The sequence below is a fragment of the Oryza brachyantha genome, chromosome 5 (assembly GCF_000231095.2).
Source record: "Oryza brachyantha chromosome 5, ObraRS2, whole genome shotgun sequence".
Lineage (NCBI taxonomy): Eukaryota > Viridiplantae > Streptophyta > Magnoliopsida > Poales > Poaceae > Oryza > Oryza brachyantha.
In genome coordinates, this window is record NC_023167.2 from 5,092,086 (window position 1) to 5,111,210 (window position 19,125).

Consider the following 19,125-nt stretch of genomic DNA (forward strand, 5'->3'; position numbering starts at 1 on the left):
CATGGCTGAAATTAAAACCTCCCACCGGAGCATCGAGCACTAACTACTGGAGACTCCAATCGAGATTCTCTATTAGCAGAGAACCTCAACCGGACACCTCATGTGTTTGTGACTAGATAGTCTGGTCCCTTGGGAACAACTACAAGAGGTATTCTAGAGGCAACCTACACTAGGCAGGAAAGAGAGATGAAATAAATTGATCAGCAAATCAAAGATAGCCATTGGCAAAAGGGAGACAACATTTTTTACCTGACTTTGGATTTTTTTTGTCCTATTGTCCGTTGAGGCACTTGAAGGAGTTGGATCCCACTCGATTCCTAGCCTCAGTGAGATCTCAACTACAAGAAGGTCGTGACCTTCAAGACCACAACAAAGTGAACACGCTTTTGGGTGACCACTATAGATCGCAACCCAAACAATGTGTCTCCCAACCTCCAAGGTGACTTGCTTTACCAAGTGATCTCCTAAGAGCGAGCTTGGTATTCACTATGTTACCTTCTTTTTACTTATAGAGGTGACAAAAGCCTTTACATGCTTCCTGAGCGAATCACATGATTGAATGCTCGTAGGCAACATCTAGTTGGCTTGGAGGAGAAACCTTAGAGAGCAACAAGCATGAACAAAGGCCAGACTTCGATCCCAAGTGCCCCAACTCAAAAACCCTATCTCTATCCTCAAGATACAACTCTCTCTCTCTCTATCTATCTCTATCTCTCTCTCTCATACACACAAAGAATCTAGCTTAAGAATCAAGGAGCGAGTATAAGGTGGAACCCTAGGGGAGCTAGGTGGGTAGGTGGAAAAGATGTGACAACCAATCCCCAAATTTGGAATTGGGGAGTTAACTATTCCCTCTCTTTCAAGCTAGTTGTTATACACATGATTCAAACACTGAAGCCTCTGGTGACACATAGATCACTTAAAAAGATGCTCTCGAGTATCCGGTGATTGACAAGACATAAATGTTTGGGGAATTCCCTGCAAAACTCTAAAATCTTCAATGGACTAAAGAGCTTGTTGCTGGGTAAATCCATGTGTAGATCAAGAGCAGCTCAGGAGGCATGATTCAATGGATGATGGTGGAGTTGTCCCCATCCTCCTGGTATGTTCATCCGAGCTAATGCCTCTCCAATCCTTTAGATCTTGACACCACTATCCTTCCTTATTTCCAAAACATGACGATCCAGTCTTTTCGGTTGCTGGCACCAGCGATCCATGATCTCTAGTCTTGGCATGCAGTTGAGTGGTCGAACCAAAAGACCTTGGTTGCAGAGTAGGTTGGAGGGATGTAGTGGTCTCAGCTTGGAGTAGCAGCACCGTCTAAGAGCATCTCCAAGAGAATGACTAAACTTTGACTCTCCATATATTAATTTTAGTCATTCATGTCAAAAAATTTTATCTCTAAATTGATGTGTCTCCAATAGACTCTCCATCCCCTACTCTCCAAATTCTAATGGCTGGGAGGATGACTCGTGGGCCCAACCATGTGGGACCCACACATAGCAATCCTACTATGTGAGAGGATGACTTGTCAGTTTGGTCATTGAGTAAGTATGTTTAGCTATGCAAATGACATGAGGAGTCAAATAGGTAGTTTCTTGGAGGAAAATTTTTCAACATAATTGCTAAAATTTGGTATGGAAATCAAATAGGTAGTTTCTTGAAGATACTCTAAGAGGGCATATATAATGTTGGCTGAGGTTGAGCGGTGGTTTTGATATGGCTAGCCCTATCCACTCACTAGCTTATTGTACAGTAAAATGCCATACGATGTACACATAAACCAAAAAAATCTCTTATGAGTATGCCTATTATTAAATACTTAATACTTTAATAGTTGAAGTATCCATTTGTCACTACTACATAATAGCTCAAATATACTATTTTTTCAATCCTTGTTGGACAAAACTCGGCTCAAATATGGGTTCCTACATGATAAAGAGCCAACTCTAATAGGAGTTGGACATATCATGTTCACGAGTGGCTAGCTAATCAAGCTGATCCTATAATCATCAATTCGGTCTTTTAAATTAATAGCTCGATCTCACTATTTCCCTTCTCTCTTGATCTCCCACCCACCTCATTACCTGTGTGCCTGACCAGGTGATGATAGCTAATCTAGGGGGATGACAATGGGTGGCCTACCAAATGGTGCCAACAATAGTGGAAGAAATGGCCAGCTCCTCCCTCCCTCCCCCTCTTCGTGGTGGTCAGGTCATCAGATCAGCCCACACCCCCTCTTAGATGTTGAGGACAACCTAATCCAACCGCCTCTGACCTAACCACCTACATCCTTCCACCAACAACTGCCTCGTTGATAGCCAACCGCACATGCCTTCTTGACCTCACAGGTGGTGGCAGCTCAAATGATAATACTATTGGGACGGTGGCTGTGATGGAGTCCAATGTGGTTTTGGTGTTGTATTGAATGTGTTAGGGTTGGCCATGGCAAAACGATTTTGATTTGTGATGTGGTTTGTCCTTATGTTGTTTGATGATGTTAATTCAATAATTGAATCAATGTGAATAGCTTGTTCTCTTGATCTGTTATATGGTTATTCCTTTTTCTTGATTTGTAGATTTCTTGATCTAAGGATGTGGATGTTCCTTTGTCCATGATGTGGATGACGATTAGGAATCATGGATGTTGGTGGATGAATTTGGCGGGTGGACTGGGAGGGCACTCATAGCATCTGCTCAGTTAATTAAGGCGATTCATCGAGCTGACCTCTTTTCTCTCTTTTTTTTTGGACTTGGGCGATACACCTAATGAGACCCCTCAATCAATTGCCCAATTCTGATGTTGGCTAGTGAACTAGAACTAGTAAGGCTTTCCAACATGCACTAATAATGTATTTTTCAGTATGTGTAAACATATTCCTCTTGACTTTGATCACTGATCCATGTAAAAATTGTGTAGTGTAACAACCCAAGTTTCCCTAGCCTAAATCATAAGTGCAAAGGTATAATCAAATTAGTTTTGCTTAAGTCAAGAGTTAACTAAATAAAATAAAATTATTTAATTAGAAGGACCTAAAAGACGTGAATAATTTTGTTGTATTTGATGTCAAAATTGAATAATAGGATTTACAGTGGAAATTGCAAAGAAAATGGATTACAGTACTTTCAGTGAATAAAAGTCGTTCAAAGGTTAATTAAATTCTGATGACCGTTTTTCTATGTTTTCGCTTTTGCTAAATTAAATGTTTGATGAATATTGTTTATGAAAACTATCTCTTGAGCCCATTTCTTTTGTATTTTCTATGCATTATTATTGTATTTGTCCAATGTGGATGGTTGAGTAGGGCGGCTGTGTACTAGCCTTGCATATTTTCCTTTTTTTTCCCCGAAGTTGGAGTACCTCAAATGAAGATCCTTCGGAGAATTTAGGCGAAAACAACTATGCCCTCCATCCTTATATGTACGGGATTATAAGTTTTAAAATTTGTTCAACAACATAACACCCTTCATGTTTTGTATGTGCTTATGCTTATAAGGTAAATTTTCAAACTAAAATTTAGCGTTGATTTTGGAGCCTTATATATATTAACAAGGAATCCTCCAGTTTTTTTTTCTCTATCCTTAGTTTCTCAAAAACAACCCAGAATCTCTAATATAAAAGGATGATCGAGCGAGAAGTAATTTTAAGCTTTAAAAGCTGGTTAAATATAAAAGATACTGCCCTGAAACACAACATTTCCTTATACAAAAGCACGTGTCGTTGGGTGCGCGATAGAAGAATTAAAAACTTCCTCTTTCTACAATTGCATAATGATGGCAGATTAATATAAATCTATGCAGTTGGAGGTAGTCCCATCACTGACATGATCTTTTAATTTCAGCCTTTTTGTTTCGGAATTCGGACAAAGCCGGACACGTACAGTTCTGGATGGGCGTGTCTTTTTCACGCTTGGAAGAGCTCCATCGCAATTGTACATGCCAAATTTACAATATTCCAAGCAGAAATTTCTATTCGCCATAAAATATTTTATGAATAATATGTCTATAAAAATAGGCTTGGCTCCGTGGATATTCTATCGGGAAGCCATCTAATTCTGGAAGATAAAATTTTTAGTCCTAATCTTTTCATTCATGTTTATGAACATAAGCCAAAATTTAATTATTTAACTTAAATTTATAGTCGATTTTGAGGTTTTTATCATTGTGGTTTATTTTTCAGGTCTTAGCTTTTAGATCACTAGGAACATGTGTATAAAAAATTATTCATAATTATTTTGTTTAGAAATATGTCGTTTGGCTTTTTTCACCATGACCACTCAAACTATCACCACCTTATTTGGCCCTAAAAATTGACTTGCCTCCCACAAATTTGGCAAGGACAAATAATAAGGAATCATCCCCATCAAAGAGGTGGTACTACATTAAATTTAATTAAATTTCAATAAAGCTAGTGTAGACCGTTTCAAACTTCAAATTCTGATATTAGAGTTTTCTGGGACACCTAGTTTGGAAGTACTCCTCGGGCTGAGTTCGACAGCTCCCTTAGTTATCTTATCTCTCGTTTTTCACGTGCACGCTTCCCAAACTGTTAAACGGTATATTTTTTACAAAAATTTTCTATAGAAAAGTAATTTTAAAAAAATTATATTAATCCATTTTATATTTTTTAATAATTAATAATTAATTAATCATGCACTAATCTATTACTACGTTTTTCGTGCCGGCAATTAGTTACCTTATCCTCCAATACCGAACGCGGCCTAGATCCGTTTTCTGAGAGCAAGTATAATAGTAGGTTGTAACCGGCTAAAATGTTGAGGCGGGGGAGATATACTAGGAGAGAGAAGTAGATGGTAAGTTTACGGTTGGCTCAGGTAAAAAACGAAGAAACACTGAGAGAGACAAGTGAGTTTTATATTAATGGTGAAAAGCTAACTACTATACGGGTGAGCTGAGAGAAGATCGCCAAGAGTCTTACAGCCGGCTCAGGTACAAAAATGAAAAAACTCTAAGAGAGACAAGTGGATTATATATTCATGATAAAGAGCTAACTAATATATAAATAAGCTGAGAGAAGACCGTAAAGAGTATTACAACTCACTTGTTAGCTATATTATTAGCCTTGCTCTGATATACTACTTTCATGACCAAATTGATGTTCTACCATTCATCAATACATCTCCTGATTTTCTTCCTCTATAGGACTATCATGTTCATAATTAAATTCAAACATCCAGAGAAGAACATGACAAATAGCTAGCTAGCTACTACTAGCAGATGGAGTCCTAGTGACCTTTTGGTCGACCATGACAAGAAGAGGTGGGCAGTAGTAGGTGCAAGCTTTAATGGCAAGGCCGGTCCACACCATATGAAGCAACCACTTTTGTTAACATTGCATCTAATATTTGGGATCCAAACAGCAACGTGCCAGCTCCACCATCATCCAAGCATATCTTAGAGCAAGTTGAATAGTAGAGCGAACTATTGAACATGGTCCCACAACCTACTATCTCCAATTCATCTATAGTCAATCTAATATTTAATTCATATAATAGTTACCTACAAAACATCAATACATGGTCCCATATGCTATACACATATTTTGTCTTGAAACCCATGTGTAGTTGGCTACAAATTAGTAGTCCACCTCTCTTCTCTCTCCTCTTTTATCTCTTTAAAATATGCTTATAGTTGGCTTATAGCCTGCTATTTGGTACCTGCTCTTAGGCCATCTTTAGCTCGCGAAAAAAAATCAAGTGTGACGTCGAATGTCTGACTAGGTATCGGAATGAGTTTTTAGACACAAATGAAAAAAAATGTATTTTATAGCTGCGTAGAAACCGCTAGATGAATCTTTTGAGCCTAATTAATCCGTCCTTAGCACATATGAGTTACTATATCACTCATGGTTAACATATACTAAGTAGACCAAAAAAATTCGTCTCACGATTTTCTCTCTAACTATATAACTAATTTTTTATCTGTTCTGTTTAGATGTCTAAAGATTTGATACGAATTTTTTGAAAAAAAATTGGTAACTAAACTAGCCTTAATTACAAAGTTGAAATGCAAAAATGAGAACCTTTTCTAGCTCCATCCATGCACTGGTGAACAGTAATGGTAGTACCCGGGGGGAAAAGAGGCAGCGACACCTGACTCAAAGGCCATTTATTTGTGTCCACTGTTGATGTGATAGCTAGGGGTTTGTGATAGGTTTTGGGAGGAAGAGCCAAAATGGCTCAAATCCCATGCAAGCAAATGAACAGCGAACCAGAAAGCCGTCCTCTATGCATGCGTTCCTTCGAATTCCCTATCCATGCTAACCTGACCAATCTACAGTCTACAGTGCTCCAAGACGAGCCATGTTTCTCTCTATTTGCAGCAATTTTTACCGTCCTCCGAGACATGCCACGTGATTACTCTCACCGTCGAAAAAACTAACTTTTCGGTTACTCTGTGTGAGAAGCGTTTGACCATCTATTTTATCTAAAATTTTTTAAGAATATTTAAAAAAATTAATCACATATAAAATGCTATTCATATTTTATTATATAAAAATAAAATTATTAATCATACATTTTTTTTAATAAGACAAAGAGCCAAACATTGTATCTAAAAACTGAAAAGTTGACTTGTTTTGGGACGGAGGGAGTAGATGATAAGGCGGAGTTGAGAAGGAAAAAGGTTGAAGAACGAGGTGATGTTTGGATCATAGATTTTTTTCCCGAGAACTATTAAATATAAATTGATAACGAAACTAATTGCATAAATAAATACTATTTTATTAGACAAATTTTTTAAGCCTAATTAATTTATGATTATCAAATGTTTACTGTAGCATCACATTTGCTAATCATGGACTAATTAGGCCTTGTTTAGTTCCAAAATTTTTTTTCCTAAAAACGTCACGTCGAATCTTTAGACACCTAAATAAAACATTAAATATACATGAACATTAAAAATAATTACACAGTTATGGGGAAAATCTGAGACGAATCTTTTGAGCCTAATTAGAACATGATTAGCCATAAGTGCTACAGTAACCAACACGTGGTAATGACGGATTAATTAGACTCAAAAGATTCGTCTCGCGGTTTCCAGGCGGAATCTGAAATTTATTTTTTCATTCATGTTCAAAAACCCCTTCCGAAATCTGATCAAACGTTTGATGTGACCCCTTTAGTAAAAATTTTTGCCAACTAAACAACCCCTTAGGCTCAATGGATTCGTCTCGCGAAATAGTCCAGAGTATGAGGTGGGTTTTATTAATACTATATTCAATATTTCTAATTAGTGTCTAAACATTCGATGTGACAGAGACTAAAAAAAGTTTGGAGTATCCAAACAGGCCCAAGGATAGTCCTTTTACAGTGATTTTTATGTGCACGTTTAGGTCCATGAACGTGTTTTAATGTACTATTCAGGTACATAAACTTATTTTAATGTACCATCCAGATCCATGATTTTAGACGTTAAAATGAGTTTATGGACCTAAAAGTACATTTTCTAAGTAGTACGGCGGCATAAGTTTAAGGACTGACCACGTACTTTACTCTTATATATATATATATATATATCCACTATTAATGGAATAGTCCACACAAGGAATACCACCCTCTGTTCAAAAACTTGAGTTGGTAAAGCACGTACCGTGCACATAGAATCTATATTGCCATGCTTTTCACTTTTGATCCAATTTAAGAATTGTTTCTGACAATAAATGTAATAATCCTTCCGTATCAAAATATAAGCATTTTTAGGATTTAGATTTTGTGATACAATATAAATAATTTTAGACTAATTTATATGATTTCAACCATTCCAATAATTCTAGAGTGCTTACAAAGGAAATACACAATGAATTAAAAAATTAAAAATTACCCACTGAAGGACCTAAAAGATAAACTTTTAATATGTACATAGTCTATGCTAATCAACTTAAAAAATGTTTATATTTTACAGCAGGGGCAGTATAAACCTCATATAGTCTATGCTAACATGGGCATGTTGGCTCATATACTCTCTCAGTTCAAAATATAATCACTTCTATTTGGCATTGATTCCTATAATTTCATTGATTCCAATGATATTATAGCTAATCGAATACTTAGAAAAGAGAATCTAATCAATTCAAATTATAGAAGTCAACAATAAAATGACTAAAAGATAATCTCTTGATATCTCCTTGTTTGGTATAAATGATCATATTTTAGAACAAATGTAGCAGCTCTCAAAAGCGTCGTACATGTTAGATTGACATGTGGGTCCTCGCTGATATCCTGCTTTGAAGAGCAGACATTCCTTCGAGCAACAAAAATAAATTTCTGTATTTTAATCCATTTAAACCTTCATAGTGGTATATAGCTATATATAACTATATATATATAAAATACGAAAGGGAAGATATATTTTCCATTGACGGAGATAAGTGAAAATTAATTTTGTCCGACAAGCATGAGACATCAGGTGCAAGAGTTAACGGTTAACAGTAGTAGTAGTGCACCACGCTGCACTTCACGCTCCAACTAATCACTCCCCCATTAACGCCATGAAAATCGTACACACGACAGCCATGCACCGGCCGGCGAGATGGCCGGCCAATGGTGGCAACAACGCCGGCGAGCCAGCTAGCTAGCCGCCGCGGAGGACGACCCAAATGTCGGAGAAGGCCTGGAGGATGACGGGGTGGAGGCGCGGCGGGTTGAGGGACAGGTACGACCGGAGCAGCCGCTCCAGCTCCGCCGCGGCGAACACCTGCCGCTCCACGATCATCTCCGCCATGGACTCCCGGAAGTCGCCGTACGGGTCCCTCGACCGCTTCACCACCGCCAGCCCCTTCCTCACCTCCTCCTCGACCGCCGCCGTCGTCACCAGTGGCCGGAACGACGACGACCCCACCGCGCCTTCCCTCACGCTGCACGCTTCGTCCACGCAGCCCGACGCCCGCCGGCGCCGGCGACGCGTCTTTTGCTGGCGGTGGCGACGGTGGTGGTGGCGGTTCTTGCTCTTGTGGGGAAGAAGCTGCTGCTGCTGTTGCTGCTTGGAGCACGGGTAGAAGCCGGAGTCGGAGGACATCAGGCTTCTCGAGGAGAAGAAGGCCTCCCTGCAGTCGTCGCCGTCGGTGTCCTCGTCGTCGTCGTCGGAGGTGGTGAAGCCGTAGGGGTTGGACGAGAGCTTCGGCTTCATCCCGCCACCGAAATGCCGGCAGGAGCAATGCCGGGACGAGCAGCACCTTTGCACGGTGGCGCTCTTGCTCTTGCTCTTCTTCTTCTGCTGCTGCTCCGGAGGAGGAGGAGGAGGAGGACGACGGAGGATGTCAAGCGCCGCGGAGAAGGGCTCGACGCGGGGCAGGAAAGCGGCGGTAGTAGCCGTGGAAGACGACGCCGTCGACACCGTCGTCGCCGCGGTGGTGGTGGTCATGGCGGTCGTGAAAGTGGCTGTGGAGGTGGAGGAGGAGGAGCTGCACGGCGAGCGGAGGAGCGAGTTGGCCGGACGGAGCAGCCGCGCGAGGCGGTCCTTGAGCCTCCTCCGGCCGCCGCTCTTGCCTCCGTCCTCCATATTGGTCGTCGTCGTCGTCGTTGCTTCGTGCTCGGTGGCGCGGTGATCGATACCCTGTAGCTGAGTGAGTCAGACTGGAGATGGGAGGGAAGCAAGTCGCGACAGAGGTGATGAGATCCAGAAGGAAGCAAGAAGGCCACCTACTTGTGCTGCTATTTATAGCCACAAGAGCAAGTGAAAGTTTTGAAAATGATTGTTCACTTGAGTACCCTACGAGTGTGCTGGGTATGTATGAGGACGCTCTAGGATGGGTTCCATTCATGTTTTTCCTTTTGATGTGATGGTTTTGCCTGTTTGGTTTAAGGATGAAATTAACTCTGTGTTTTATTGGGCCCTAACATTGTTTCATATTATAAAATGTTTTGCCTATTTCAAGATTTATTTACTGATCGATGTATTTTATTTGAACATGTTTCTAGAACCAATCACACGTGCTTATACCCGTTAAATTAATTATCAGGTGAATATTTGGGATTGCATATGCACAATTTACTTAAATATAGGATAATACTAAATGCTTGTGATAATGCTACTGTGCTTAGGAACTAGCACGTGTAACAACATGATGGAAGATTGTCTTTGCCTACCCTTCTACCCAACACTAGATCGAACGAACATAGCCGTTGATTCGGAAATTCGTTTGCGGTATATGAGTACTCGATGAAAATATCTCAAAGTCTAATTTTAAATTGATAGGTGTGACATCCTAGCCCAATTAGGATATGTCCGGTATGTCCCACAAAAACTATGTGCGCATGTTTAGTACAACCTTACTAGTTTAGTAAGAGTGGAATCAACTTATGGCCTAACCATTCCAACGATATCACTTTTGGGTTGACCCAATTACATAAAGTGAGGACGTAAGTGTAAGTTTGACGGTATGTACAAGTAGGCATGCCCGTCGATTGGCTAGACTATGCGGTTCTAGATGACATGCCATTATAATAAGACATCATCTCTAGATTCCACTTCGATTAGTTACAATTGCAAAAACAGTACCAAAATGTCAGGACTAACCAATGCTGGTCCACCAGTTTTGGACCATAGGCCCATGTATCAAGTTGAGTCCGTTAGGGATGTGGTTTAGGATTAGAGGACGACCCCAACTCTTCCTCCCACCTATATTTTTTTCTTAGTTGCCATAGATCAACTTGGGTTAGAGTTAGGCTCCTAACGACGATGAGATTTTTTAGACAAAGTCATTTTTACGATGTCATTTTGTAAAATTCGCACTGTCGATGACATTTCTTAGAATTGCGTACCTATCAATGGCATTTTTAGATTTTCTCTTTTCTAGAAAACAAAACACGATATCTTTTTTACATTATCTGTCTTGGTGTTGGAAGTCCAGATGTTAAGTTTTTTCTCCATAATGTATTTTGTACTTGCTCCCTCTATCTAAAATATAAGGTGTATTATCTTTTTACGTAGTCTCTAACCTTAGTCTTTTTATAATATATTACCTGCAATAATAAAATTAACAATACATGAAAAATATTTTTAATCATTAATCTAATGTACCATGCATAGACACAAAACACATATATTGCTAGCTCAACTTTTATGTTTAAATGTTCCCATTCCCAAAACACGAACACCTTATATTTCAAAACGTAGGGGGCAAGTTTTCCCTTAATAGTTCAAAATTAAAAACAACATGACACCTTGGGTATATTTGGAACAACTTATGCTAGCTGGGTTTTGTAAGTTGGTTTCCCATGCCGAAACCACTCCCAGCAATAAATCATTGATTATCACGATTATCGTGCAAAAATCGCTAAAATTTGAATGGGGCTTTGGCGGTTTCAGCGTGAGTGCGTGACAATTGCACGATATGTCATGATATATTAGCTGGTAATCATGATGGAACAATCAATATCGACAGTTGTAAACCTGTGGCATAACCAATATAGATAGTCATGATTTGAGTGTGAATATTGCAAAATGTGTTTCCCGACTATCGCGATAATCATGGTAGAACAATCAATATCGATAATCATGATATATATATATATATATATATATATATATATATATATATATATATATATATATATATATATTATATGTGTATGTATGTGTCTTGATACTCCCGATGGCATGATCAATATCAATAATCACAAGGATGTCTCCTATGTCAATCAATCTCAAGTTAAATGCGATCTTCATGACATCGCTAGTTGTTCTTATTTATTAAAATTTATTTTGGTATCTCACTATAATTAGATAATGCATGTGTTATGTTTGAAAAATTTCTTCACTGCAAGGTTCAAAAAAATTGAAATCTTCTGAAATTTGTCAAGCACTACAGCTTACCGAAGCTGTGCCTCGACGGTTCACACAACTATGATGGTTTTGTATACACTGATGCTACATACAGTATTATGGTAGAATCTCTACCCCACCAAACAATTTAGTTTCTCGCATAGATACCAAAAACATGTAAGTTTAAAATCCAAAAAATCAACTAGAAATCAGAAGCCATGAAATTAACTTTTCTAAATTGTTATGGCATGGTTACTTACTGGTTGGTTGAGGGTATTTATAATCCAACACACTAGCAATGATTCCTACATCATTTAGAATTAGGGTTGGACGAAAAGCTCGTGGCTAGCTTGGCTTAGCTCAGCTCGACTCGTTTCAATTTCTTAACCAGCCAAGCCACTGTTTTAGCTCATTTGCGATATATAATGGGCTAGGTCGAGCCGGCTCATGAGAGCATTCCCAACAACTCATCTAAATTTGGTCATCCATATCTTCATTTGAATGATCATCTAAAACACTTTCATCCTTCATATCCCTTTGTACTCCAGCAGATCATCATATATGACATCCTCTATATCTATTTGGAGGATTAGAAAGAGAACATCTAAATATAGAGTTTCTCTCTCCTAATATAGATGACATCCAAAAATAGATGATGAGATAGATGTTCTGCTGGAGCTCAACTTTTACTCTTCATCCTCTATTTCTAGGATGAAGGATGAAATGGATAAGCTGTTGAGGATGCTCTGAGCTACTCATGAGCTAAGCGAGCTGCATGAAAGTAATTTTCTATATTATTTTATGCCTTGATACTTATAATTTAAGCAATCTTGATCATAAAATTAAATTTAAACTGTGTTTTCATATTTGAATTAAATTTAGATTATGTTTTTATATTTATATTTATATCTATATGGTCATTGTAAATTTACATTACATAGAATCTATGTAAATGTTGTGGCTCGCGAGCCTAATGAGCTGGCTCGAGTTAACTAACGAGTCAAGCCGAGCCGAGCTAGCTCGTTAACCTAGCGAGCTATAACTCTGCCCTAATCATTCATATTAGAAAAAAACTAGCTAATACGGTATACTACTCTTTGAACAGAAACACTAGCTGCTACTTTATATTTGAATTTAATGCTACACCTCTCATTAATTCATAAAAATAGTGCACAAACCAAATCTCATATAATACATAGTTTCATACTTTTTCTTCATTTACTCGCATGCTAAATCATACTCTATCCCACGTGAAAACTCATTTAATTCTTTAACATCATCCTAATCACTACATTATAAATTCTCAATTGTGTTATTTTGCTGATGATGAATGACAAAAGAAGAAAAACTATCTAATTTTTTGGTACTTATTTGATGATATAAATGATGTAATTAATTAACACGAAGTTAAAAATCTAATTTAGAAAAACGGTTGGGAAAGCGTAGGCGGAAGACCAAAAAGAAAAAAATGATAGTAAGCTGTGTAGAACAACCACCTTTAACTCACTCGTCAAACCTAGACAAAGAGAGGGGATGCTTGTGAGTTATGACACAATGATTAATTTAGCTGCATTCTCCTCATTATTCCACGTATAGTAACAAAAATTGTACGGTAGTTAATTGCAAGGTGTACCTCGGACAATCAGCCAAATAAGGCCATTCTCAGTGATCTCTTTTATTTTATAGTTTTTAAGTGTGACACGTCAGTATTCTAGTTTTGTTATGCAAAATAAAAGGGAATTTTTCAGTGATCTCTTTCATTTCACAGTTTTATAGACTTGATAGAAATTAGATTCCTACATGAAAGTAATTGTTGCATGAAAGGAAAATATGAGATAGACCTCACACAGAATCTAGATGAAAGAAAGTTTTGGCCTCAATGGACTTTTATTCAGCTTTCATTTGCGTGTAAACAACACCACGAGTCTTTCACTGGAATAAAAGGGTTCTCTTCTTTTTTTTCTAATTAAATTCTTGTCATGTCATAGAAAAATTGATGTAGCACCTAATTAATATAAAATGAAAGGACGAATGGATTAAACTAAATGAATGCCACATTAAATGGTATTCAACACCGAAGGTGGAAAATAGGGGAGCTTTAAATGATAAGTAAGGCTTGAGAGCTGTACAACTGGACAAATAAATTCACAGGTAAGCATTTCTGTGGGGGCACAATAATGTGCTGACCATTTGGATTTGGATATTTTTTTCCCAGATGAATAGTATTAGTAGTACAAGGGAAAAACATAACGTACGCAGGCACTACACAGCATTCATTGTCAGATTGTTACATCCACCGACATGTCTAGATAAAACTTGTGGGCTAGTCTAATGACTCTCATCTAGTGTCGACATGCGTTTTGACCACTGATCACACATTCATCTACATCTCTTAGGGCATGTCATGCCTAGAGACAGAGTCGTCCCTAAGACATGCATATACAAGGATGGAACTAGAAAATTTTAAAGAGTATGGCTAAGCTAATGTAGTATTAACTAATTTTTAAAATTTATATGTTATTTTTGTATAATTTTAGAGGGATTATGGACCTAGGCCTAGGGCTCCAGCCATAGTCGCCCTAGGCCTAGTACCGCCCCTGTATATATAGACAACTATACAAACAGGTAATATAACCCAGGGACTATCTCCCAAGGGCATGCAAATCTGCTTCGCGCGTCCTGGGATCTGAGTGAGCCGTCGTCGAGGCCGTATAACGCTGCTGCAGTCGTCTTTTAATCTCAGTGCACGCGAGAGAGTCGTCGCCTGGCGAAGCGACGAAGCACTCGTCTCTGGGCATCGATGGGGTTTTTCCGCAAAAAAAAACCATCCACAAGACAACAAAACGACGCCCGCTATACGTGCCCTTAACAGTGCTGATATACTCTATCTTCCCAAAAAAACTAACTTTTCGGTTTTTGTGTCGAGCATTTGACCATCCGTCTTATTTGAAAAAATTTTAAGAATTTAAAAAGAATTAGTTACACATAAAATACAAATAAAATTATTAATCGTAAATTTTTTAATAAGACGAAGAGTTAAACATTATATCTAAAAACTGAAAAGTTGATTTGTTTTGGGACAGAGGAAGTATGTAATAGGTCAGAGAACTGTGTTGGTGGTTACCTCATCGGTGACAGTGGTTAATTTGATTACTATAGAGAGTGCATGTAAAGAAACCAGTCGTAACTGCTCTCCCTCTCTCTCCCATGATACAGACGTAACTATCACTAACACAAAGATTAACCATCTTCTCATTTAGATTACCTATGTTACTAGGTACATATATACGTGCATCTAATATGGTTGGACGTTTTGATGATGAAGAATTTAAAATCAATCAAATTTAGAGAAAAGTTATACGCTTGTTAATGTATACTTACATGAACGCCTTGTATTATGGGAGAGAGAGAAAAAATAGTTATGTCTTATATTATGGGATACATGGAGTATATAAGATTATTTATAATACCTTGTGATTACTATAAGACATTATTTGTTATTTATGATAATTCATGCATTACAAATGACTTAGTTATCCCTTGGAGTAGGTACAATAACAAACTATAAGTCAACTATAAATATATTTTAAGGAGATACAAGATATAAAAGAAGAGTAACGAGCTACAGATTTATAGCTAGCTACAGCACGGACTCTAAGATAAAATGTGTGTATGACAGGTGAGACTAGGTATTAATAATATAGTATATATGTTTTGTATGCAAATATATATATATATATATATATATATATATATTATGAAATAACTATTAGATTAGCTATAAATAATTTGGAGCCATCAGTTGGCTATACTATTAAACTTGCTCTTAAAAACCATATTTTTTAAAAGTTATAACTCGTCTCTCCATTCGAGCTCCAGCTGCTACCTCTCCATGGCCTCCTAGGCTCCTAAGCAGCACCATCATCCTGCCATCGTCCCTGCCCCTTCACGATGGCTCCATCGATCAGCTATGTCACCGTTATTTTTTGATTTTTATTTACAGACCAACATTTTAATTTTTAATCTTCAGTTTAAAGTTGATTTTAAGGTTTTTTCATCGTAGTTTATTTTTCAGCCTTATACATTTATATTCCTACGGGCACATATATAAAAGTTTTATTTGTAAATTATTTGTCTTACCAAAAGATGACCCAATGTGTTCGCCACCTATGCTAAATCAAACTTTACTTTGAGTAAGGATAGGAGTGGGCATTTGGTCTAACTGAAAAAAATTCAGTTCGGTCCTTATGGAAATTCGGCTATCTAAAAAGACAAAATTTCATTGAAAAACTGACCGAACAATTTGGTTTTATTTAATTTTGCTTCGGTTTTTATCATGACTAAAACGTTGTGACAATCTGAGATGAGAATGTTAAGAAATAAGATATATGGATGATCAATTAGTATATGTCAATTGAGCCTACACGAAGAGACACCTCTAATGTGTTCACACCTATTATGAAGACATATCTTTTTACTAATGGGATATGTTCACACCATGTTCACATTCTTTCTCTCTTTATAAATAGGTGTAGTCACCCTTGTACAAATGACTAATAGAATACATGAGTTCGTCTCTCTATTCTCTCTTTGTCTACTTTCTCTTCACTCAATCTCTCTCTCACTTTACTCTTTCTAGGAGAGAAAAAACGACCACGATAAAATTTTAATAGCATCTCTCTTTCACAACATGTTCTCGGTCTAGGGTCATTTTTTCCTACCACTGGTGGAGGATGGAGGCCCTCTTTGCTGGCTGCCCTCTGGCGGTCGGGGCAGGGGTGGACTCAAGCGGCGTTATCTTTTATCTTTTTTAGAAAAAGACCCGATCGACATATTTACATATAAAAAATAATTTATAAATAATTTTTTTATATATTTATTGTTAGCGACCTAAGATGCTAAGGCTGAGAATATAAAATACGGTAAAACCCTAAAATTAACTCTAAATTTAAAGTTAAAATTTTAACTTTTGCCTTATATAAGCAAAAGTGAAAAGACGAGGATCAAGAATTGATGGGCGAAACAATAACTAGAGCTGAAGGTGGAGTAGCGACAAATACTGGTCTAGTGGCAATCAACCTAGCGTCCATCTTAGAGCCCACATACCAACTAGGTTCATCTTAGAGCCTACGTACCAGAGACACTGCTATGCTGAGACTAAGAGTGTGTTTTATATTAGAGGTGGATTGCCACCTCTAATTTTATTCATGTCAGTAACTTATTAATTAAAGGGTGATATAAACAACATATTATCTATACACTATATCTAGTACACTAATTTCGACAATTATTTAGCCGGTCTAGTCTATTTATTTCTCTTTTTCTGTTGGAGATTGTTTAAAGGATACATTCATATGAAGGGTGACTTATTTCCTCTCGTCTTCCTTCTCTACTCCTCCTCGTCACTTAATCCTAAATGATATCTTCAAATTTATGTGAAGATACTTATAATACTTGATCTAGTGGACTTCGCTGCAACCAATTTCTTTCCTTAGGGGTGCATGAGCTGCCGTGGTACGTACTACCTTCGTCTCTAAATGTTTGACACCGTTGACTTTTCAATGCACGTTTGACCATTCGTTTTATTTAAAAAATTTACATAGTTACTAATTATTTTTATATTATTTTATTTATTGTTAAGTATACTTTTATGTGTATATATAACTTTACATATTTTTTTTAAAAAAATTAAATAAGACGAATGGTCATATAAAAAAATCAACGGTGTTAAATATTTAGGGACGGAGGAATATATGTTAATTAGTGGCATTTCTGCTAGCTCTATGCTTTTATCGTCGCTACTTCCTCAGCTCTGGTGTAAATCGATCATGCACGGCGAGCCCGGCGGCGGTTACATGACCTGGGAACGGCCAGCACGATGCTCTTTATTTTTTCGATTATGCTGAAGCTTGTAAACTAAAAATTAAAATTTCAAATTTAAATTCAAAGTTAATTATGAGGTTTTTTGTTATATATTATTTTCTAGCATTTACATCACGTATATAAATGTTTTACGTATAAATTATTTTTAATCATTAATAAGCAATTGCGTTTACACTTTTGATTTAAAACTGGCATCGGGCTAGGAACTTTGTTTTCCTCCAGATTGTTAGTCTTTGTTTTTTTATCGGGTTTTTCCGAGCCAGCCTAGCAATAGGTTTAAACGGGCGTACCATACACCGCGGATTTACAATTTCATAAGAGTGTGTTTAATAGTAAAATCAACTTACTGTAAGCTTACATTACAACCAACATAGGTTGACTCTAATTTTTATCTTCCATCTCTTCTCTCATCTATGTATTTTTTTGGAGTATATGTGGCTCTTCCATAAGAGCCAACCCCACGCCCTTTTCATTCTCTCCCTCCTTCTAATCCGCCTATAACTAGCTTAGAATATTCTAGTAGCTAATCCAAATTTATCATACATATTGCTATAATTATCTAAAATAGATTCTCTCTTTCTTCATATAAGTTATCGCTTCTAATAGAATATCCATATTGCATCCTCCATATATATTTTATTAATATTTTAGAACCACATTATCTTATATTGTTTTTGCTATCTCCTCTTAAGATTAAATATTAAGATATGAGGTGAGCAGAGGTAAACTTTTAAATATGAAGTTTCTCTCTAATACGAAGGATGCCCTGTTTTTATAAGATGAGATAAAATATCTGCTGCAACAATCTTTTTCTCATACATACTTTATTTTTAGAATGAAAGATGTAATAAAGTATCGGCTAAAAATACTCATATATCTACTCTTGCACCCAATTTATTTTAAGCAAACCTACGGTACCTATTGCCAGCGAGGAACCGGTGGCTCAATTTCCTGCATGGAAATCTACATTTTCCCAAGCAAAACCCTGTTTCCCTCCCCCTCGTGTTGATTACCACGCCGGCAACGTAATCGATCGTCTTCACGGACGCGCACCATCCATCGATCCGTCAAGTACTCGCATCCATATCAATCTGCATAACCAATAAGCTCTGGGCTCTACCATCCATGGATGCATATACATCCATGCAGCGGTTGCGTCGTCGTCGCCGTTCTTGGAGCGGCTGCCGCTTCCACGGAAAGCATCCACAATGTATAAAATGAGACATTACACGGTGTCACGTCAGATATTTGATCGGATGTCGGAAGAGATTTTCGCATACGAATAAAAAAACAAATTTTATAGCTCGCATGGAAACCGCGAGACGAATCTTTTGAGCTTAATTAATCTATCATTAGCACATGCGGGTTACTGTAGTACTTATGACTAATCATAGACTAATTAGGCTCAAAAGATTTATCTTACGATTTCTCCCATAACTATGCAATTAGTTTTTAAAT

General features: G+C 37.5%; 1 protein-coding gene across 1 annotated transcript; it reads right to left on the minus strand.

Moving 5' to 3' along the window:
* Positions 1-8,386: 8,386 nt before the first annotated feature.
* LOC102703867 (transcription repressor OFP8-like) lies at positions 8,387-9,626 on the minus strand. The gene has a single exon (XM_006655040.3). The coding sequence runs from the start codon at positions 9,517-9,519 to the stop codon at positions 8,593-8,595; it is 927 nt and encodes a 308-aa protein (XP_006655103.3). The 5' UTR covers positions 9,520-9,626; the 3' UTR covers positions 8,387-8,592.
* Between the last annotated feature and the right edge of the window lie 9,499 nt (positions 9,627-19,125).